General features: G+C 47.0%; 1 protein-coding gene across 2 annotated transcripts in view; it reads left to right on the top strand.

Annotated features, from left to right (window-relative positions):
* LOC141259001 (galactose-3-O-sulfotransferase 2-like) overlaps positions 1 to 22891 on the top strand; it is a 97162-nt gene that overhangs the window by 391 nt on the left and 73880 nt on the right. Inside the window, exon 2 of one of the 2 annotated variants that reach the window (XM_073674368.1) lies at positions 151 to 186. The exons of the other annotated variant lie outside the window; for it this stretch is intronic. Coding sequence (XP_073530469.1) covers positions 151 to 186 — 36 coding nt within the window. The remainder of the gene's footprint in view (positions 1 to 150; positions 187 to 22891) is intronic. 2 annotated transcript variants of the gene reach the window in all.

Below are 22891 nucleotides of genomic sequence, written 5' to 3'. Positions count from 1 at the left end.
GGTAATAATGCTGGGACCCCCACTAATAATGATTTCAGGGGTCCCTTCCTCAATTTGAATTGATTTGCAGTTCGTATGACCATTGTTATTGTTTTTTAAACCTGTTAGACTGACAGATATAACCAGGAGCCCTATTTTTTCTATTGGTAGGGGTCTACCGCTCTTGGAATCAGAAGAGTCTCGAAGGTGAGACGTCCAGCGATTCATGACATATCCTGTGGATAGTTGATAAGTTGTGATTTTGGGAACGGCAATATTTAGAATTTCTGGCTGCAGTTTGCTTACTCGTATCTACAGTGGCTTGCAAAAGTATTCACCCCTTGGCATTTTTCATATTTTGCAACCTCATGTTTCATGTTTCAAACTTTTCATGTTTGCATCAGTTCATGTAAAAAACATGCCTACAACTGCGAACATTTGGATTTCTTTTCATTGTGAAGCAAACAACAAATAGGACAAAATTACTGAAAATCAGTGTGCATAACTATTCCCCCCCTAAACTCAGTACTTTGTAGAGCCTCTTTTTGCAGCAATTACAGCTGCAAGTCGCTTTGGATAAATCTCTATGAGCTTTCCACATTTTGCCACAGGGATTTTTGCCCATTTATTAAGGAAAAACTGCTCCAACTCCTTCAAATTAGATGGTTTTAACTGGTGAACAGCAATCTTCAAGTCTGACCACAGATTCTCCATTGAGTTAAGGTCTGGGCTTTGATGTTTCCCCTTAAACCACTTGAGTATTGCTTTAGCAGTATGCTTTGCATCATTGTCTTGTTTGAATGTGAACCTCCGTCCCATCCTCAAACCACTGACAGACTAAAACAGGTTATGCTCTAGAATATCTCTGTATTTCAAACCATCCATTTTTCTCTCGACTTAGGCCATTCTCCCTTTCCTGCTGCTGAAAAACATCCCCACAGCATACTGCTGCTGCCACCACCATATTTCACTGTGGGGATGGTGTTCTTGGGGTGATGAGCTGTGTTGGTTTGGCACCAGACATACTGTTTACCTTGATGGCCGAAAAGTTTAATTTTTGGTCTCATCTGACCACAGTACCTTCCTCCATACATTTGGGGAGTCTCCCTCATGTCTTTTAGCAAACTGAAAACGAGCCTTACAATTTTTGTGTGTAACTAAAGGCTTATTTCTGACGGCCACTCTTCCAAAAAGGCCACCTTTATGGAGTGTACGGCTTATTGTGGTCGTATGGACAGATACTCCAGTCTCTGCATGGGAACTTTGTAGCTCCTTCAGGGTTACCTTTGGTCTCTGTGCTGCCTCTCTGATTAATGCCCTCCATGCCCCAGCTGAGAATTTTGGTGGGCGGCCCTCTCTTGACAGATTTGTTGTGCTATCATGTTCTTTCCATTTGATGATAATGTGGCGCACTGCTGTGCTTGGTGCCACATATCCTAGAGGGGTGCATGGACGGATTCCTCCACAAGAGGCCCTCACAGCATACACACACCTCCACCTTCCACACACCACAAGAGGGAGCCCGTTAGGGATATAAAAAGGGGAGGTGGAGTTAGGCAGCTCAGTCGGTGGAGACAGTTCCTGCAGTGCATGAGCCTGAGAGGTCAGCCTGCAGTGGAGCACAGCCAAGACTCAGAGAGCTCAGGTTAGTGAGCCTAAGGCGTGCCGACGCCATAAGAGCGGTGAAGCGTGGCAAGCTGCCCCTAGTATGTATAGCCTAGTGAGGGCCCCAAGCGAGGCCGAAGTCTAGAGGAGTGAGTAGCATTGGGGGCAGAGGAGCTGTACCATCTCACCCCAGAAAACATATACCGGACACCGGGTCTGCGTCTACAGGGCCGTATACCCCCCCTGTAGAGAAAACCAGAGACCCCTGGAAGACTTCAGGTCCCAGGATCTCCCAAGAGCTGATACGTACCAGAGCCAGGAGTCACGGAAGCCCCGCAATCTGGAAGCGTGTACTCCAAGAGAAGGCCCTACCACAAAGTCAGCCGGTGAAGGATAGAGACAAAGTTAGGCCTAGCTCCAGGCAGGTCGGAAACTTGCTGCTCAAAGGCAAGAAACAGGAGGCCCTATACCCGCTCACAGGGGAGAATCCTGATATGCACTCTTCACTCTCCAGTGCGCCGGAATGTGCCTGAACTTCCATCAGTAAAAGGTACTGAAGTGAACTGTGATTTTGCCTATCCTTCTTCAGACCCGGCTGGTTCTCCTCTGTCCTGCCTCCCTTCTCCTAGGCTGCCCTAAGGCCTGACTCCACCGGTGGGGAGCTATACCACCCAAGCTGCCTTAACACCGGCCTCAGTGGGCTGCCGCAGTGCTGGTGATCCTCACCAGACGCCACAGGTGGCGTCACGAACTTCCACATAATTATCCACCCCCTATAAAAGAGAGGCCCAGGGTACGGGCCCGGGAGCCGACTACCGCGACATCCCCCAAAACTAACAACAAGGCCCGGGCGCCGAGTCCTCCCCATCCCCTGGGCGCGTCAATAATGAATTTGATTGTGCTCATGGGGATCATCAAAGATTGGGATAATTTTTTCTAACCCAACCCTGACTTGTACTTCTCCACAAGTAACAAAATAGGTAAAAAGCCGAAGAGGGGTGTGGATACTTTTGCAAACCACTGTATATATAATGCATGCCAGTGGCTCCTAAATTTTGTACATCAAGAACCCTTTTATATGAATACTTTGGGTTCTTTTCTCAGAATAATGTGTTAATATCATTAGTGTCATTCAGAGTGATTTATCTATTAGGATACGTGAAGATCTGAAGATTTTGCTTTTGGTATGAAAAATTGTTTTCTTTCATATGTAACGTGGAGCGGGGTGGTAGCCGCGGACAAGGCACTTGTTTTCAGCGCCTCATCATGCTACATGAATGTGTGGGTCCTGGCTGGGTGTTTGGACTTGTGCTGTGAGGGCCTTACGCCCATGCAGGTTACATGTAGCCTGAGGTGTGGGCTGGCCAGGACCAGATGTTGCACAGTTCAATGAGGGAGACCACCTCGCCAAAATAAACTCTTTACTGAATGGTAACTTGGTAAGGGTTATATACAAGGGCTAGCGGTTACAAGTTTTATGGACGTTTCCTTTACAGTATGAAGCATTATTGCATACTTCCTTTGTAGTATACTCCAGGGCTTTACATGCTCAGTAGTGAGGCAGTGCTGTGGAGTCGGAGTCATGGAGTCAGAGTCAGGGAAATTGAGTTGGAGTCCGAGGTTTGGCTTACCGACTCCACAGTCATGGTAGTAATAGCAGTAGTAGTACTAGTAGTCATTTATCTTTAGCATTACACTGTGTTCCAAATTATTATGCAAATAATAACCCAATACTTTGGGTTCTTTTCTCAGAATAATGTCTTAATATCATTAGTGTCATTCAGAGTGATTTATCTATTAGGATACGTGAAGATCTGAAGATTTTGCTTTTGGTATGAAAAATTGTTTTCTTTCATATGTAACGTGGAGCGGGGTGGTAGCCGCGGACAAGGCACTTGTTTTCAGCGCCTCATCATGCTACATGAATGTGTGGGTCCTGGCTGGGTGTTTGGACTTGTGCTGTGAGGGCCTTACGCCCATGCAGGCTACATGTAGCCTGAGGTGTGGGCTGGCCAGGACCAGATGTTGCACAGTTCAATGAGGGAGACCACCTCGCCAAAATAAACTCTTTACTGAATGGTAACTTGGTAAGGGTTATATACAAGGGCTAGCGGTTACAAGTTTTATGGACGTTTCCTTTACAGTATGAAGCATTATTGCATACTTCCTTTGTAGTATACTCCAGGGCTTTACATGCTCAGTAGTGAGGCAGTGCTGTGGAGTCGGAGTCATGGAGTCAGAGTCAGGGAAATTGAGTTGGAGTCCGAGGTTTGGCTTACCGACTCCACAGTCATGGTAGTAATAGCAGTAGTAGTACTAGTAGTCATTTATCTTTAGCATTACACTGTGTTCCAAATTATTATGCAAATAATATTTTCTCAGATTTTCCCAAATTAGCTATATGAATTGCAGTCATTGTAATTTTCCAGTCAAATAACTATTAGAGTACAATTGAAAGGTTTTTGTACAAACTGCCTATGATAACAGTATATTTTTAAAAAAATAAAACACTCAAACTGCACTCAAAATGCATGTTCCAAATTATTATGCACAGCAGAGTTTTCAACCTTTTCATTTTAATAAAGAACAAAAAAATGGTCATTTTTGAAATTATAAGCATTAGCAGGTTATTACAAACTGAAATCAAACAGTTTTCAACTCAAAACTTTATTCTAGGTGATGTAACATTTGCACATAGGACCCCCTGTTCAAAAGGAGCTTCTGAACTCTCTCGTCCATTGAATTTGGCAGGTTTTGGATGGTTTCTGCTTCAATTGTTTTGCATGAGGACAGAATACCCTCCCAGAGCTGAGGTCATGTGCAGCATGAGACGGGGCATTATCATGCATGAAATGATCTCGATGGTCCAGATGAATGGAGTGGAGGATGGCTGGTTGATGGACACCCCATGCAAACACGGCTACGGCGCCAACAAGGAGGAGGTGGAGTAATGTTTTGGGCTGGAATCATGGGGAGAGAGATTGTCGGCCCTTTTAGGATCCCTGAAGGGGTAAAGATGAACTCCATAATGTATGTGGAGTTTCTCAAACAGCACTTCCTGCTATGGTTCATGAAGAAGAACCGTGCATTCCACAGCAAGATCATTTTCATGCATGATAATGCCCCGTCTCATGCTGCACATAACACATCTGCATCTCTGGCTGCTATGGGCATAAAAGGGGACAAACTTATGGTGTGGCACCCATGCTCCCCTGACCTCAACCCCATTGAGAACTTCTGGAGCATCATCAAAAGGAGTGTCTATGATGGCAGGAGGCAGTTCACATCTAAGCAACAGCTCTGGGAGGGTATTCTGTCCTCATGCAAAACAATCGAAGCAGAAACCATCCAAAACCTGACAAATTCAATGAATGAGAGAGTTCAGAAGCTCCTTTCGAACAAGGGGTCCTATGTGCAAATGTTACATCACCTAGAATAAAGTTTTGAGTTGAAAACTGTTTGATTTCAGTTTGTAATAACCTGCTAATGCTTATAATTTCAAAAATGACCATTTTTTTCTTCTTTATTAAAATGAAAAGGTTGAAAACTCTGCTGTGCATAATAATATGGAACATGCATTTTGAGTGCAGTTTGAGTGTTTTATTTTTTAAAAAATATACTGTTATCATAGGCAGTTTGTACAAAAACCTTTCAGTTGTACTCTAATAGTTATTTGACTGGAAAATTAATTTGGGAAAATCTGAGAAAATATTATTTGCATAATAATTTGGAACACAGTGTATTATTATTATTTCTAAGTACTAATATTTCTAATACTCGTCATCATTCAGACATAATGAAAGCATCACTCCATTTTTCTTTGAAGCTTTGTACCAAGTCAAAGCTTCAGTGCAGGAGGAGACGAGCAGGCGCACAACGTCCTACAATGATGCTATAACTGGGCACAGTAGAAAAAGATGTCAATCACGTTGAGAGGCTATGATTATAGCACCCACGGCTGGGACTGGTCTGGGTTGTAGACTCCCTGCTGGACTGGTCCCAGCTAATTAGCACACCACAAGTGGTGTTTTCTTTGCAGCTCAAAGAGATAAGGCTCTGTAGAATATTGATAGCAGTTTCAGGGCTGTACACAACCTGACAGTTTCACCTTTAAGGAACATGACTTTGACTTTGAGAACAAAAAGATCAAGATAATTATCTCTATTGTTGTTGGCCCTGTAATACATTTTCCTGGGTATCTGCCTCATTATCTAAAACTAATATTTAAAAGGAGCTATTATGACAACATTTTCCAGCAGTGATTCTCAAAGTACAATACATTAGACACTGTGAGAACACAGTGAATATTTAAAGAGGTAGTCCAGTCCAAATCGATAAGTCTGCAGTCACTCTATGTGACTGCAGACCTATGAATCTCCCAGCGCACACACTGTGCATTGCAGGGATTCGCCAGTCTGTGAGCCGAGACTGGAGGGTATGTATGTGTAGCACCCTGAGGATTCGGCTGATACAGGGGTATTACACCTCAAGCCAGAGGTGTGGTATTCCACTCCCGGGTAAGGATGGAGTGTGGGACTGAGCTTAGTAGGCTGCATGCACTACATACATCCCATTTCCGGGGGACAGAACAACGGTACTCCCACCAGTATATGTGCAGGTACGACAGCGTCTGTCCCTGGCTGGAGTGGGAGGGGGGTGGAACATCCCAGTAGTGTAGGGGCAGATAGGGGGAGTAGTCTGGGTAAAGCTAGGAGCTCATTGGGTGCTAGTCACCTGGGCTCACACATAGAGGGAGTATATATGGTGGGCACCATCTTAGGACAGGGTCTTTTGAGCAGGGGAGCTCAGCCAGGAGGGCTGACTGGGAGCTGTGGCTCCAGTTGGGCCCAGCTCCAGAGCCAAGCCTGCAGAGGAGAGAGGAGAAAGAAAGGCCCAGAGTGGAAGACCAGAGGGAACCCTAAGAACCCAGAATCAGACCAAAAAGGGTGAAGGGTTGGCGGACACGGGTACCGGAACCCGAACTGGTGGAGGCCACTTATCCTCAGCCAGGAACCGGAGGTCGTGGTCAAGATTTGCCACGACCCTCACCAAATCCACCAGAAAGGCACACCAAGCATAGGGTCAGGGAACCCAGAGGAGGTTTGACCACTAAGAGACCCGAGGGAGCCGGCCAAAGGTGGATCCCTGGTGGGAACGGCCAGGAGAAAGAGAGTGAGAAGGGAGCTCAGGACCACGCTCTGGAACTGCCTGGGGGTTAGCCGAGTCCAGGACCTGGTGGACGCAGCACGGCTCGGGTGGTCACTCAAGGCCAGAGTGACTGAGAGAACACCCGTGAGTAAAACCCCTGAAACTGCATCTCCTGACTCTGACTCTTCTTACTGCACCGTCACAACCCCCATCATCTTCACCTGCTGCCCTGAGGCCATACCCCTCCCGTTGGGGGTTATACCATCATCGCTGCACCCATACCACCGGCCTCAGCGGACTGTTCTGCAGCAGCGGCTGCGAAGCCGCACTCAACGGGTGGCGTAGTCGACATCCAAGTTAACATCTACTGCCATAGACTGCCACTTAGTTTGACACCCTGGGCACGGACCGGGTCACCGCCACAAGGACTACTACCCCCATCGAGATCCGGCTCCGGGTATCCCTTGCACACGACCCAGGGGGCGCGTCAACTTTGGCGTAGTCGGCAGCATCACGTGCCCGCAACCACCGGGTACTGCGTGCCTGAAGAAAAGTTCGCATTTACCTCAAAAAGAAGTCTCCCGCCGGTTCCGGAGGGTCCCCGCCATCGGACGCCATCTCGGATCGGTTCCCGCCATTTGCCCGTCATCTGCAGTCTTTTCCCGCCATCTGCAGTGTTTCCCGCCACTGGGAAGCGATTCCCGCCATCTAAGAAGATTTCCCGCCCTGGCAGAGCGGACGCCATTATGGGCGTGCCAGAGGGTGGCAAGAGGCCACCTCCCATCGTGGGCCAGGACCAAGAATGGCGCCGAAAACGAAGACCGCCCCCACCAGCAGAGACTGCAATGATTGAGATGTCCATCAGCGTGGGGGGTCTGCCCCTGGAACTGACAATCACCAAGTTGCCCCAGGACCGCCCTCAATGGGGGCGGATACAGAACAAAAGAGAGAAGATGGGAGCAGCTTGGAGGAGTCTAGAGAGAACACACCCGGAGATGGAGGGAGAGTCAGGCAGCACCGACCCTGTGGTCAGGAGCCTGTTGCAGGCCGCCACTCCAGAAGGCCTGCTGGAGATTCTGGCGCAGCTCCCCGGAGATCGGGAGCGTGCACAGACCGCGCTGGAGGGCCTCGCACGGAAGATGGCCCGGGTACAGCAGGAAGCGCTGGCGGAGTGGAGCAAGGAGATGGCCCAGCAGGCTGGAACCCGCCAGCGAAGCACGCCACCCACGACAAGGAGCATGTCCGCCTCTGAGGAAGGTGCAGGAGGGACGACGGCCGGAGACGACGCCGCGGAGGGAGTTGAAGGAAAGGGAGCAGGTAATGGGGACGACAACACCCCGTGCCCGAGGGTCGCAAGCCTGCCCCAGCTCCCCGTCGCAGAGCCCGAGACCCCACTCACCACTCACGTTGCTGCATCGTCACCGCTCCGAGCTAGGCCTCAAGCGGCAGGAGCCGCGGCCACGCCCCCTGCTACGTCATGCGCCTCGACTCAGAGCGCGGCCAAGCAAGAAGCGCCCTCGGCCTGGTCGCAAGGCCAAGTACCCCCGGGCGCCTCCGTCTTCACAGCGCCCTCTACCTCCATCATGCCACCGGTCTGGTCGCAAGGCCTGGTAGACCCGGGCGCCGCAGCCTTTAAAGCGCCCTTTGTATTCAGACTACCATCGGCCTGGACGCAAGGCCAGGAGCCCCTGGGCGCCGCAAACACCACAGCGCCCTCTGCCTCCACAGCACCCCGTCTGGGCGAAGACCGCTCTGCACAAAACACCACCCAGGACGGGCTGCTCTTCGTGTGGCCACCTGAATATATTCATCCTCTATTCCGGAGGGAACGGCCTCTGGATGAGCCTCTAATTCCGGCTCCTGCGCCCGCCAAACTCAATCCGCTTCCGTTGGAGGACGCCCAATTTGAGTGGGACCCTACCGGTGAGGACCTGATGGGATTCACCGAGGAGACCCGGGCAGCCGCAGCCCAGCGTACGGAGTGCTGCCGGCAACAATTGGAGGTTTTTGCTAAGGAGCGACGAGAGAGGCGGGTCCGCGAGGAGCGGCTCCAAGTCCAGAGCGCCGAGCAAAAGCGCCGGGCCCGCAGAAACCCCCGTACTGCCCACGGTCCCCGTGCCAGCGGGACTGTAATAAAATTCCAAATGGAGAACGGGTGGGGTTTTATATGGGACCACAGAACCCCCGGCGACGTCTTTGTCACCCGCAGAGACGTAGAAAGCCATCTGCCGGAGGGACACAGAGGTCGTGACCTTTACCTGGGAGATGAGGTCACCTTCACCCGGCACCAGTGTGCCAAAGGACCCTATGCCCTTCATGTACATCGCCTGACTGAGGAGGAGCTGCGGTGTGAGGAGGAACAAGAGGACCCGGACGGGTCTGAAGATTACCCTCAGGCAGGAGCAGGAGGACGTCGCCACTGATGTACAGTAGGAGCACTGTAAATAGTTACCCGTGAAGGTACAATAACTGTTGCCAGTAAGATATAGTCCCCGTTGGGACCAGTGAACTGTTCCAGTGTGTCCCATCTCCCCACAGGCTGAGGACTGTGAGCAGCCATCCCTTTTCCCCACTGGCCGAGGACTGAGAGCGGCCATATCCCTTGTAAATAGTTGCGCTTCTTAAAGCGCCCCCTACTGGTTTTATAGGAAACTGTTTTTTCTACCAGAGACTGTGGCACTTACCTGGTCACAATTTGCACAAGTGGCCAGAGGTCAAAAATGTTTTATATGAAAAGTTTTATTATGATGAAAGAGTTAATATTATTTTATGATGTGTCCGTAACATTTTAAAAGAGAAGTACCTCCCATAAAGGGATGATTGAAGGTTACTGTTTATATATTTTATATGTAGTGCACTTTAAAAAGCTTGTATGTTTTATGTTTTTTGCTCTTTTACAGCCCGAGGACGTGCTGTGATTTACCAGGGGGGAATGTAGCACCCTGAGGATTCGGCTGCTACAGGGGTATTACACCTCAAGCCAGAGGTGTGGTATTCCACTCCCGGGTAAGGATGGAGTGTGGGACTGAGCTTAGTAGGCTGCATGCACTACATACATCCCATTTCCGGGGGACAGAACAACGGTACTCCCACCAGTATATGTGCAGGTACGACAGCGTCTGTCCCTGGCTGGAGTGGGAGGGGGGTGGAACATCCCAGTAGTGTAGGGGCAGATAGGGGGAGTAGTCTGGGTAAAGCTAGGAGCTCATTGGGTGCTAGTCACCTGGGCTCACACATAGAGGGAGTATATATGGTGGGCACCATCTTAGGACAGGGTCTTTTGAGCAGGGGAGCTCAGCCAGGAGGGCTGACTGGGAGCTGTGGCTCCAGTTGGGCCCAGCTCCAGAGCCAAGCCTGCAGAGGAGAGAGGAGAAAGAAAGGCCCAGAGTGGAAGACCAGAGGGAACCCTAAGAACCCAGAATCAGACCAAAAAGGGTGAAGGGTTGGCGGACACGGGTACCGGAACCCGAACTGGTGGAGGCCACTTATCCTCAGCCAGGAACCGGAGGTCGTGGTCAAGATTTGCCACGACCCTCACCAAATCCACCAGAAAGGCACACCAAGCATAGGGTCAGGGAACCCAGAGGAGGTTTGACCACTAAGAGACCCAAGGGAGCCGGCCAAAGGTGGATCCCTGGTGGGAACGGCCAGGAGAAAGAGAGTGAGAAGGGAGCTCAGGACCACGCTCCGGAACTGCCTGGGGGTTAGCCGAGTCCAGGACCTGGTGGACGCAGCACGGCTCGGGTGGTCACTCAAGGCCAGAGTGACTGAGAGAACACCCCTGAAAACTGCATCTCCTGACTCTGACTCTTCTTACTGCACCGTCACAACCCCCATCATCTTCACCTGCTGCCCTGAGGCCATACCCCTCCCGTTGGGGGTTATACCATCATCGCTGCACCCATACCACCGGCCTCAGCGGACTGTTCTGCAGCGGCGGCTGCAAAGCCACACTCAACGGGTGGCGTAGTCGACATCCAAGTTAACATCTACTGCCATATACTGCCACTTAGTTTGACACCCTGGGCACGGACCGGGTCACCGCCACAAGGACTACTACCCCCATCGAGATCCGGCTCCGGGTATCCCTTGCACACGGCCCAGGGGTGCGTCATATGAGTTATACATACTCCCGGCTAGAGCCCATCCAGTTGGCGCAGCTTTGCTCCAAACACTTGCATTGAGCGATGCTGCTCCGCATCTAGTCATGTGGCTATCCACGTGAGTGTATGAAAGCGAGGCCAAGCCCACTGGACGGGCTCTGGCCAGTAGTATGTATAATGCATACATACACCCCGATCTGCGCAGAGTCTGCACAGAGTGACTGCAGACTTATCAATTTTGACTCGACAACAATTTAATTAAAGAGGTTATCCACTACTTTTACATTGTATGGTCTATCCTTAGCCAGGGCTTGGAACTGTACATCCACCTCCTTTTCAAATCAATAGGAGGCAGATGTGTAGTACCCTGTGGCAGCCACTACAAGTAGACAGCCAGCTCCGCAAGTAAGTACTTATGACTGGTGGCCACTACCAGTAACAGTTGATCGACAGGGGTGTTGGACCCCGGACCGATCAGACATTGGTGGCCTATCCGAAGGATATGCCATTAATGTAAAAGTAGTGGACAACCTCTTTAAGGCATATTGCCAAGGTACTGTATAACAACGTATTTGACGAAAAAAAAACACATATGCATTGTGATAAAACAGCTTCTAATCTTAATCAGCCAGACATTTAGATTTGTTAAGTCAAGAAAAATACACTATTATTTTTGGGTTGACTTGTGAATGTATATGTTTTTCTGTGGCTGGTCAAGAAGGACATACTATTATGTGTATAAACCTGAATGTTGACTTCTCTTGAAGTCTGGAAACAATAATGTTTGTTAATATGCTAATTACATATTATACTAAAGCCAGCTAAATGTTGATTTACCAGAGCCCCCTGCTATACCAACTATGCAAATTGATTAAATGCACAAACATTGAGACTTGAGCCCTGTGGAATAATACCCTCCCTAATCCTTATCCTGTGGATGTTGACTTGAAATGGACAATTGTAACTATTTAAGGGGCATATGTCTCTGTAGCAGGGAGAATTGAAAGAGAGAATCAGAGATCAGACGTCTCTTCAGGACAGCAGATTGGTAGCATGGCTCGATCCAGAGAGACACAGATTTGGATTATACATGATTCCGGCCTAACGGTACACGGCCCTGACTGGAAGGATATGGATCTGCTCCATTGACCATCAGAGAACCAATCGATACATTTGGGGAGACCAGGTTAGGACGATGAAGTCACCTGGCCCTATGGATATGTTGATTGGGGTTGCCAGGTAGGACCCTTCGGTCGCCTGGAACCCATGGAGACATTCGGAGAGGCCAGATTGGAACCAGATGGTCATCTGTCCCCATGGAGACTCTCGGAGAGGCCAGGGTGAGACCCTTGAGTCTCCTGGCTTTGTACCTCGATGGAATGTCAGCTTCCTAATTCCTCTACCTCCTATGTGTGGGGGCCCGCCAAAAGCAGGGGGGCCACTGGTTGAGGTAGTTGGCCCTGGAAGTCCCAAAGTCGCAGCTGTTCTATTCCCAGGCAGGCCAGCGGAAGGGTGAGTCTGTAATTTTGCACCATCTTGGGTATTAGCTGGGACTGTTCTATATGTTTATTGTCTGTTTGGTGGTTCAATAAAGTATTGCCACACTGTTTTACCCTGACCCTGTGTTGTTTGAGTAGTATTACGCCCACGGAAGACCCCGGATCTTCACAAGCATCTAAAAGCTCCTGATGTGAAGGCTGTGACATCTTTTTCTGTTATACTCAGAGATGTTTTAAAACAAAGAAAAAAATGGAAAACTGGTTCTTAAAGGAACAAATTATCAATATTGGAGCAAATTGGGAGCAGTTGGAATTCTGATCAGTTTGCTGTCCTGTCGGGTGTCCAGGTTATGGATCAGGTTGGCAAATTGCCTGGTGGGGCTTCTGGGGGACGCAATGACACAAATGACAGATGTAAGTGGAGGGCCCTGTAAAATTAGGTTTACTTGTTGCACAAATTCTGTGAATTCTCCATTCGTGTTTGCAGGTGAAAATTTTACAGTAGCAACAGAAATCTATGTAAAATCTGCCCACAAACCATCTCCATTTTTTAATAGGATATCTGCATTGTCAGTCATACAGCTACATAATATTCCACAGTGGAATCCATATCTGCTTTGTGGGGAGCAAATAATAAACATATATCGTATTAAAGCAATTTCCGAGCGGATTCAGTAGTCACAGGTGGATTTGCCCCATTGAATAAGGCTAATCCTCTTTCATTCCCAACTAAAAATTCACAACAGAAATCTGTAGGCCAGCCTTGGATTTCTGATGTAGATTTCCTGAAAAATTAGCTTCGTAACTTTGGCTCATCTTTAGCATGTCCTAGAGACAGGAAAATAAATCCACGCTTACTATACTTTAATGACCTCTCTCCACTGCTCCAACAGCCTGCAGTCACAACTAGGTTACTGTATACTTGTAAAGGGATATTCTCAAGTTTGGAAGTTATTCCCTATCCTCAGGATAGGGGAAAAGTTCACAATTGCTTCCCAATGGCTGGGTGTCTGACTGCTGGGACTCTCAGAATTCAGATAACTGGAGCTCTGATTAGCCCCATGTGTAGTGTCCATTTTAGGACATGATCAAATAAAAGTCACTTGTCAAAGTCACTTGTCAAAATCAGTTCTCAGACAGGGTCTTTGGCCTCAAACTGACATGATTCTGATGTTTGACTTTGATATCTTATCATGTCCTAAAATGGACACTGTACATGTGAATGGTGTGGAGGTCGATCATGCACACTGCTGATCTATTCTTATGGGAGGTCTGAAGGAAGATCACCCGAGTGCAATGCTCAGCTCAGTGGCAGGCACAGAAAAAAAGATGGCCCAGTGCAAGAACAATATATAGACCCTTTGCAGTCCAATAGCTTATCATAATACACAATTCTACCGGCTTTGAAGTTGAAATTTGCCCCCTTATTTCTCCGGCCCCTGTGAGGCTGCACAGGTTGCACCAATGATATGAAAACCAACCAAGAACACAACAGAGTATATGGGATAAAAAATACATGATTTTTAGTATAAATATTACACATATAACAGCACATATATCATATAATCAATAATAAATCTATGAGCAAATTACCAGAAACAGAAAGCTCAAGACAATCCATCCCACTCACTGGGATACAAGGCTATCAGAATTACAGACTACAGTTGTAGAGAGTACAAATGACTCAATGGGGTGTAGCAGGTTATATCAGTCACACTATAATATATTTTAAGCTTATCAAACCATACCTACAGTGGGTACGGAAAGTATTCAGACCCCTTTAAATTTTTCACTCTTTGTTTCATTGCAACCATTTGGTAAATTCTAAAAAGTTCACTTTTATTTCTCATTAAAGTACACTCTGCACCCCATCTTGACTGAAAAAAAAACAGAAATGTAGAAATTTTGGCAAATTTATTAAAAAAGAAAAACTGAAATATCACATGGTAATAAGTATTCAGACCCTTTGCTCAGTATTGAGTAGAAGCACCCTTTTGAGCTACTACAGCCATGAGTCTTCTTGCAAATGATGTAACAAGTTTTTCACACCTGGATTTGGGGATCCTCTGCCATTCTTCCTTGCAGATCCTCTCCAGTTCCGTCAGGTTGGATGGTGAACGTTGGTGGACAGCCATTTTCAGGTCTCTCCAGAGATGCTCAATTGGGTTTAGGTCAGGGCTCTGGCTGGGCCAGTCAAGAATGGTCACAGAGTTGTTCTCAAGCCACTCCTTTGTGATTTTAGGTGTGTGCTTAGGGTAATTGTCTTGTTGGAAGGTGAACCTTCAGCCAAGACTAAGGTCCAGAGCACTCTTGAAGAGGTTTTCATCCAGGATATCTCTGTACTTGGCAGCATTCATGATTCCTTCAATTGCAACCAGTTGTCCTGTCCCTGCAGCTGAAAAACTCCCCCATAGCATGATGCTGCCACCACCATGTTTCACTGTTGGGATTGTATTCAGCAGGTGATGAGCAGTGCTTGGTTTTCTCCACACATATCGCTTAGAATTATCACCAAAAAGTTCTATCTTCGTCTCATCAGACCAGAGAATCTTATTTATCATAGTCTGGGAGTCCATGTTATTTTGACCAAACTCTATGCGGGCTTTCATATGTCTTGCACTGAGGAGAGGCTTCTGTCGGGCCACCCTGCCATAAAGGCCCGACTGGTGGTGGGCTGCAGTAATAGTTGACTTTGTGGAACTTTCTCCCATCTCTCTACTGCATCTCTGGAGCTCAGCCACAGTGATTGTGGGGTTCTTCTTTACCTCTGTCATCAAGGCTCTTCTCCCACGATTGCTCAGTTTGGCTGGACGGCCAAGTCTAGGAAGACTTCTGGTGGTCCCAAACTTCTTCCATTTTATGAATATAGAGGCCACTGTGCTCTTAGGTACCTTGAGTAATGCAGAAATTCTTTTGTAACCTTGGCCAGATCTGTGCCTTGCCACAATTATGTCACTGAGCTCCTTGAGCAGTTCCTTTGAGCTCATGATTCTCATTTGGTCTGACATGAACTGTGAGCTGTGAGGTCTTATATAGACAGGTGTGTGCCTTTGCAAATCAAGTCCTATCAGTTTAATTAAACACAGCTGGACTCCAATGAAGGAGTAGAACCATCTCAAGGAGGATCACAAGGAAATGGACAGCATGTGACTTAAATATGAGTGTCTGAGCAAAGGGTCTGAATACTTATGACCATGTGATATTTCAGTTTTTGTTTTTTCATAAATTGGCAAAAATTTCTACATTTCTGTTTTTTTTCAGTCAAGAGGGGTGCAGAGTGTACTTTAATGAGAAAAAAATGAACTTTTTAGAATTTACCAAATGGCTGCAATGAAACAAAGAGTGAAAAATTTGAAGGGAATACTTTCCGTACCCTCTGTATATAGGAGATCTGAGCCTATATGTCCCAGGGCATAATCCCATGGTATATAAGTGCTGTGTCTACCAAATATATCTATTCAAGCACATATACCTACTAACAGGCAAATCCAAGCAACACTATTCTGTCCTCCTCCTCCTGGACCTGTCATCTGCCTTCGACACAGTGGACCATTCCCTCTTACTACAGACTCTCTCATCTCTTGGCATCAAAGACTTGGCCTTACCTTGGATCTCCTCATACTTAACAGACAGGACCTTCAATGTTTCTCACTCACACAAAGCCTCCTCATCTCGACCCTTATCTGTTGGTGTCCCCCAAGGTTCAGTCCTAGGACCTCTGCTCTTCTCAATCTACACCCTCAGCCTGGGACAGCTCATAAAAATCCCACGGCTTTCAGCATCATCTTTATGCTGACGACACACAGATTTACCTCTCTGGACCTGATATTACCTCCTTACTAACTAGAATCCCACAATGTCTGTCCGCTGTCTCATCCTTCTTCTCTGCTAGATTTCTAAAACGTAACATGGATAAAACTGAATTCATCATCTTTCCCCCATCTCACTCAGCTGACCTATCCATCAAAATCAATGGCTGTCCACTTTCCCCAGTCCCACAAGCTCACTGCCTTGGGGTAACCCTGGACTCTAACCTCTCCTTCACACCACATATGCAAGCCCTTTCCACTTCCTGCTGACTCCAACTCAAAAAACATCTCCCGGATCCGCACATTACTCAACCACGAATCTGCAAAAACACTAGTGCACGCCCTCATCATTTCCAACCTCGACTACTGCAACTTCCTGCTCTGTGGCCTCCCCTCTAACACTCTCGCACCCCTCCAACCTATCCTAAACTTTGCTGCCCGATTAATCCACCTGTCCCCCCGCTATTCCCCAGCCTCTCCTCTCTGTCAAACGCTTCACTGGCTCTCCATTGCCCAGAGACTCCAGTTCAAAACCCTAACCACGGCATACAAAGCCATCCACAACCTGTCTCCTCCATACATCTGTGACCTGGTCTCCCGGGTACATACCTACACGCAACTTATGATCCTCACAAGATCTCCTCCTCTACTCCCCTCTTATCTCCTCTCCCCACAATCGCATGCAAGATTTCTCTTGTGCATCCCTCCTACTTCGGAACTCTCTACCCCAAAGCATCAGACTCTCGCCTACCGTGGAAACCTCCAAAAAGAACCTGAAGACCTACCTCTTCCAACATGCCTACAACCTGCAGTAACCATCGCTCCACGACACCGCTGCACAACCAGCTCTACTCTCACTTACTGTATCCTCACCCATCCCTTGTAGACTGTTAGCCCTCGTGGACATCTCGCTGACGGCACACTCGGTTAACATAGTGGAAGCCGGGACCCAGTCGGACCTTGGGACGGAACACGTCCTCCCGATGCCAAGGATTGTGGGCCCTAGGTCAATCAGGGTTGCCCCCACAGTCTACAGCTCCTGCACCTCATCCTCTTCAGCCTCCATCTCCGAAATGACCACATCAGTCACAAGATGGAAGCACTGCAGCACTGCCTCGGTCAAGCGGCAACAGGCTGTGCTGAAGCTAATATGCTTAGGTGACAAACCGCACAATGTTGAAGAGTTGTGGACAGTTCTGAAAGAGCAGGCAGATCTGTGGCTCACACCGCTGAACCTACAGCCAGGCATGGTCAAGTGTGACAATGGCCGGAACCTGGTGGCGGCTCTGAGGCAAGGCGAGCTCACACATGTACCATGCCTGGCCCATGTGCTTAAACTCGTGGTTCAGCGGTTTCTCAAATCCTACCCGGAGCTGCCAGATCTGCTTGTTAAAGTACGCCGCCTGTGTGCCCATATTAGAAAGTCACCTACAGCTTCCGCCGCCCTTGCCGTGTTTCAGCAGCATTTGCAGCTTCCAGCTCACCGACTGGTGTGTGATGTCCCCATGCATTGGAACTCTACACTGCAGATGTTGGGAAGGATTTGTGAGCAGAAGAGGGCAGTTTTTGAGTACCAGCATCAACAAGGCCATCAGTATTCAGTTCAGACTACACACATAAGACCTCAGGAGTGGACATGGATGTCAAACATATGTACCATCCTCCAAAACTTTGAGGACTCCACCAAGATGGTGAGCGGCGATGACGCCATAATTAGCGTCACCATCCCGCTTCTCTGTCTTCTGAAATGCTCTCTGCTCATAATCAAAGAGGATGCATTGCAGCCGGAGCACGATGAGATGGAGCAAGGAACCATACAGGATGATTACACACAGCCCAGCCTCATCTCATCCCAACGTGGATTGGGTGACAATGAGGAAGAGGAGTAGGAAGAACAGGAGCTAGTTTCATGCGCTATAGATGATACTACCTGCACAGCTGTCATACCGTCTGTTCAGCGTGGATGGCCAGAGGACAGAGAGGAGGAGGAGGAGGAGAGCATGGTCAGTCATCCTCTTGATGAGGACACGGGGGCCTTGCCTGTTAGTAGTCTGGCACGCATGGCTGAGTTTATGTTACGCTGCCTTTCACATGACCCTCGCGTTCTCAAAATTTTGTGTGACAGTCATAACTGGTTGGTGACTCTTCTAGACCCACGCTACAAGGAGAACTTTATATCTCTTATTCCTGAGGCGGACAGGTCTACAAAAATGGGGCTGTACCAGAAGGCCCTTGTTGCGGAACTATTAAAAAAATTCCCATCTGAAAATGCTGGCAGCAGAGGTCACACTTTGTTGGACAACCAAGGAGTACAGGCAAGAGAGACACAACTTAAATCCAGCAGAGGCAAGGGAACACTGTCAAATTTCTGGGAGAATTTTCTCAGCCCCTCCCATCGCACAAGCTCTGAGGCGCGGGGTACTTTCACACAGAGTGCAAAGTTTGGGAAGATGCTGAGGGAGTACCTTGCCAACCGTACCAACGTCCTCCGTAATTCCTCTGTGCCTTATAATTATTGGGTATCCAAGCTGGATACGTGGAATGAACTGGCTCTCTATGCCTTGGAGGTCCTAGCCTGCCCTGCCGCCAGCATTTTATCAGAGCGGGTTTTTAGTGCTGCTGGTGAAATTATAACTGATTAGCGCATCCGCCTGTCAACTGAAATTGCTGATAGGCTAACTCTTATTAAAATGAACAAGGGCTGGATTTGGCCGGACTTCTCAACACCACCGAATGAGAGCAGCATAATATAAACTCAAATCCTGTGTCTTTTTTTGGGAGGTGTATTCCCATGCACCTCTTCATACCCACATATGGGGTATCCTCCACAACCATATCACCAGGGTGACCGTGGTCCATGATGCAACACCCACATAATTTTTTTAAAGGGTGTTTATGATGCCCGTAAAAAAAAATTTTTATACAGTATGTTCATGTATACCCCCCAGGGGTAAATGTTTGTCAGCCCAGACACTTAGTGCATGGGCATTACAAGTATAGGAGACCCGCTCCTTTCTAATGGGAACATTTTTTTATGAAGCCCTCCTCCACGTCTATTCCAAGGGGCATTGGAGTGCCTTCCAATTTTTGGCAGCCCTTGCATTCACTGCATGGGCAAACACAATGGGAGATCCACTTCCTAATAATGGGAACATTGTTTACAGGAGGCCCTCCTCTAAGTCTCTTCAAAGGGGTATTGGGGTGTATCCAAATTTTCAAAGTGGCATTGGGGTGCGTCCAAATGTTGGGCAGTCCTGCAACTCACTGCATACGCAATAACAGTATAGGAGACCCACTCTTTAGTAATGGGAACAATAAAACATATCTGGCTTATGGCTCTCTAAGAATAGTGAGGGCCGACTGCTGGCCCTTTAAGAATAGTAAAGGTCGCCTGATGGCCCTATAAAAATAGGCTTTGTGACTTTCAGAGTCCCACCTTCATAAATGAAACACGATGTGTCTGATGATATTTCACACACCACATGGCCAGATAAGGTTGTAAAATGTTAAAATGACATTTCCTGGTGAATGCTTTTGTCACGGTTGAAAGCAATGCAAAAGTGAAAAAAACGCATCAAAATCGCTACGTGTGAACATAACCAAAAACAAAAATGCTCCTCCACAGCTTGGGCTATTTATTTTATTTTTGTATATACAAGTCATTACCCTGAAAAGGATGTTCCTTAACATATTTCCCAGGAAAATCCATTTTTGGTTTTGTTTTTATATGTTTTATTGTGAGACCGTAAAAGTGGCATAACACCTCTGACAACGTTGTTGACAGCAGTGACCTGGGAGTCAGAAATCCTTTCAGGGGTCTTCCCCATGCTGTCCCCATGTCATTTCAGCACCCTTCCCATCGATTTGGGCAATTGTTAGGCTGTCTGCCGTCTGAAAAATGCTTGAGTTTCCCATAGACTTACATTGGGCTTGTTGCCCGGGTCGAGCACCTGAGTATTCCAATTTTCTCGACCCGAGCAACGAGTACCCGAGCATTTTAGTGCTCACTCATCACTAGTGCTATGCACCAATCATATGTCTGCCCTTGGCTCAGCTATCTTTGGGGGTCCCATTAATATATAATAGAGTGATAGTGCGCAAGATTGTCCTCAGCTGCATTTACATGGGGCTCCATTCAATAATATTCAAACTTTTCTGTTACTTGTGTGCAGCCATCACTACCCCCACCACCCAGCAAAATGATGGTTTATTATGGCAGCCATGGCCTTCAGATGACTCCGTCACTGCCATCTTTCTTCTCCTTATAATATTAATCTAGCCTAGTCAATTTTAGTATCACCATAAACTTACAGACCTGGAGAATAATGTTACCAGATCTTTTCTTGTTAAAACACACTGAACACCATAACAAAGAAAGCCCAAAAAACAAGGGAAAAATTTTATTTTTGTCATAATTTCAAAACCTTTTTTTTCTATTTTTCAGTACACTATATAGTAAAATAAATGGTGTAATTAAAAAAATACAAGTCCTCATGTAGCTATTTTAATTTGAAAATTAAAAAGATATTTATTTTGGAAGTATAGGAGGAAAAATGAAAGCACAAAAATGACAACATACCGCATGCAAATGGGGTGAATTTGCTTGTATAAAGTATCTGGAGAAGCATATTTAAATATACTGAGGACAACACAGAGGAAAGGCTATTGCAGGCCAGGTCCTTTTATACCTATAATGTGTGATATTTGCATATACGTAGTGGCATATGATCTACAATAACAAAATTATTCTTTGTGCAATCATTCAGCAACTGAACCACAAACTCTCATGACCTCTGTATCAAGCAACCTTATCCAGTTCTTCCCTGATAGAACTCGTTCCTGTGATAGTCTATGGGGCTGTTCACATGTCATTGTATTTTAGCGGACCGAGTAGTCCACATCAAAGCACAGAGACATGTCCGACTTTGATCTGAGTCATAGATCAAACCCGCCAATGCAAAATTATGGTCCCAGTTCATCAAAGTATTTATTCCAGAATGATGGCATAAAACACTTTGAAAAGTTGCAAAAGTTTGCACAACCTGAAGTTGCTCAAGAAAACCGCAACTTTTGGCATTTTAATGCCACTTTCTGTCAGCTTTGCCAATGCGGTTGGACATGGAGAGGATGGATAGGGATGAGTCATGGCAAGACCCACTTGACGAATTCATAAAAAGTGCCATCATTTCTTACTACAGAAATGTTTCTCCAGTTCTTGATTTGAGTAACATTTTTGGTGAGGACCTAATGATGATTGAGCACTAAAATGCTCAAGTGCTCGGTGCTCGAATCGTACAGGCCGGACAAACAGAGTAATGAGTATAATGTAAGTCAATAGGTAACTCGAGCAATTTTCCAGGAGACCCTATCAGGAGGGTCGGGGGGGTTAGCAAAATTACTGAAATGGGTGGACACAGTGCTCAAATGGAATGGGAACAGCATGGGGAAGATGGCTAGACGTTTCCCTGACTCCCAGGTCGCTGTTAGGAACTAAATAAATAAATAATTTAAAAAAATAATGTATGGTCCCGCCTATTTTTGAAAACCAGCCAAGGTAAAGCAGACAGCTGGGGGCTGATATTCTCAGGCTGGAAAAACCCATGGACATTGGCTCCTTCCCAGCCTAAGAATACCAGCCCGCAGCCGCCCCAGAATTGGTGCATTCACTAGTTGCGCCATTTCTGGCACTTTGCCCATCTCTTCCCAATTGTCCTCGTGTGGTGGCAATTGCAGTAATATTTTTGGAGTTGATGTCAGCTGTGTAATGTCCACTGGCATTAAGCCCAGGGGTTAGTAATGGAGAGGTGTCTAATCAGAAGACACATTACTAACCCAGTAATACAAAAAAAAATCATACACAGGAAAAAATACTTTATTTGAATAAAGACTCCCCCCTCACTAACCTGCAATCACCAATTTATTATAAAAATGTTCCCACAAAGTATTTTCTGTGTATATTTTTATTTTTCATTATCGGGTTAGTAATGGGGGTGTCTGATAGACACCTATGCATTATTAACCCCTGGGCTTGATACCAGCTGACATTACACAGCTGACATCAACTCCAAAAAATATTACCCCGATTGCCACCTCACCAGGTGACACACCAATTCTGGAGCAGCTGTGGTCTTGTATTTTTAGGCTGGGAAGGGGCCAATATCCATGGACCTTCCCAGCATGATAATATAAGCCTGTAGCTGTCTGCTTTACCTTGGCTGGTTACCAAAAATGTGCGGGACCTCACATCACTTTTTTAAATTATTTATTTATTAGGTTAAACATAAACTCTCCATCCTATAACAACTCTCCCTGAACTGCTTCCTGAGGACAGGGTGCCGAGCATTGTATCACCGAGTCTCATATAAAACTCCAAGACGCGATTCTCCCGGCCAATCACAGTAATTCCAGTAGCCAACATGGCTATGGCATGGCCGGCCCTGCATGTTTATTGGTTGTATAGTAGCCGCGGGACAGGCACTCAAGCATGGCACTCAAACACCCACGATACTCGATCTAGTAACAAGCGTATCCGAGTACCCTGATGCTTGATCGAGTATCGAGCAGTGACGAGCACGCTTGCTCATCACTATGAGACACACGTCACTGATAAGATGCACCAAATCCATTAAGTGGCATGCGCCTCTTAATGAGTTTGACATGACATCCATGTGTCATCAGTGTGCGGTCTCATTTTCATGTTTGATAGGAGAAGCTTTATGTGCACAAAATAAAAAAAACTGACCCATGG

Source organism: Phyllobates terribilis, unplaced genomic scaffold (assembly GCF_046119375.1).
Source record: "Phyllobates terribilis strain yellow unplaced genomic scaffold, ASM4611937v1 Scaffold_3__8_contigs__length_932513732, whole genome shotgun sequence".
In the NCBI taxonomy this organism is placed as follows: Eukaryota; Metazoa; Chordata; class Amphibia; order Anura; family Dendrobatidae; genus Phyllobates; species Phyllobates terribilis.
The sequence above is the reverse complement of the archived record's forward strand: the minus strand, read 5'-3'. Positions and strand labels throughout refer to the sequence as shown.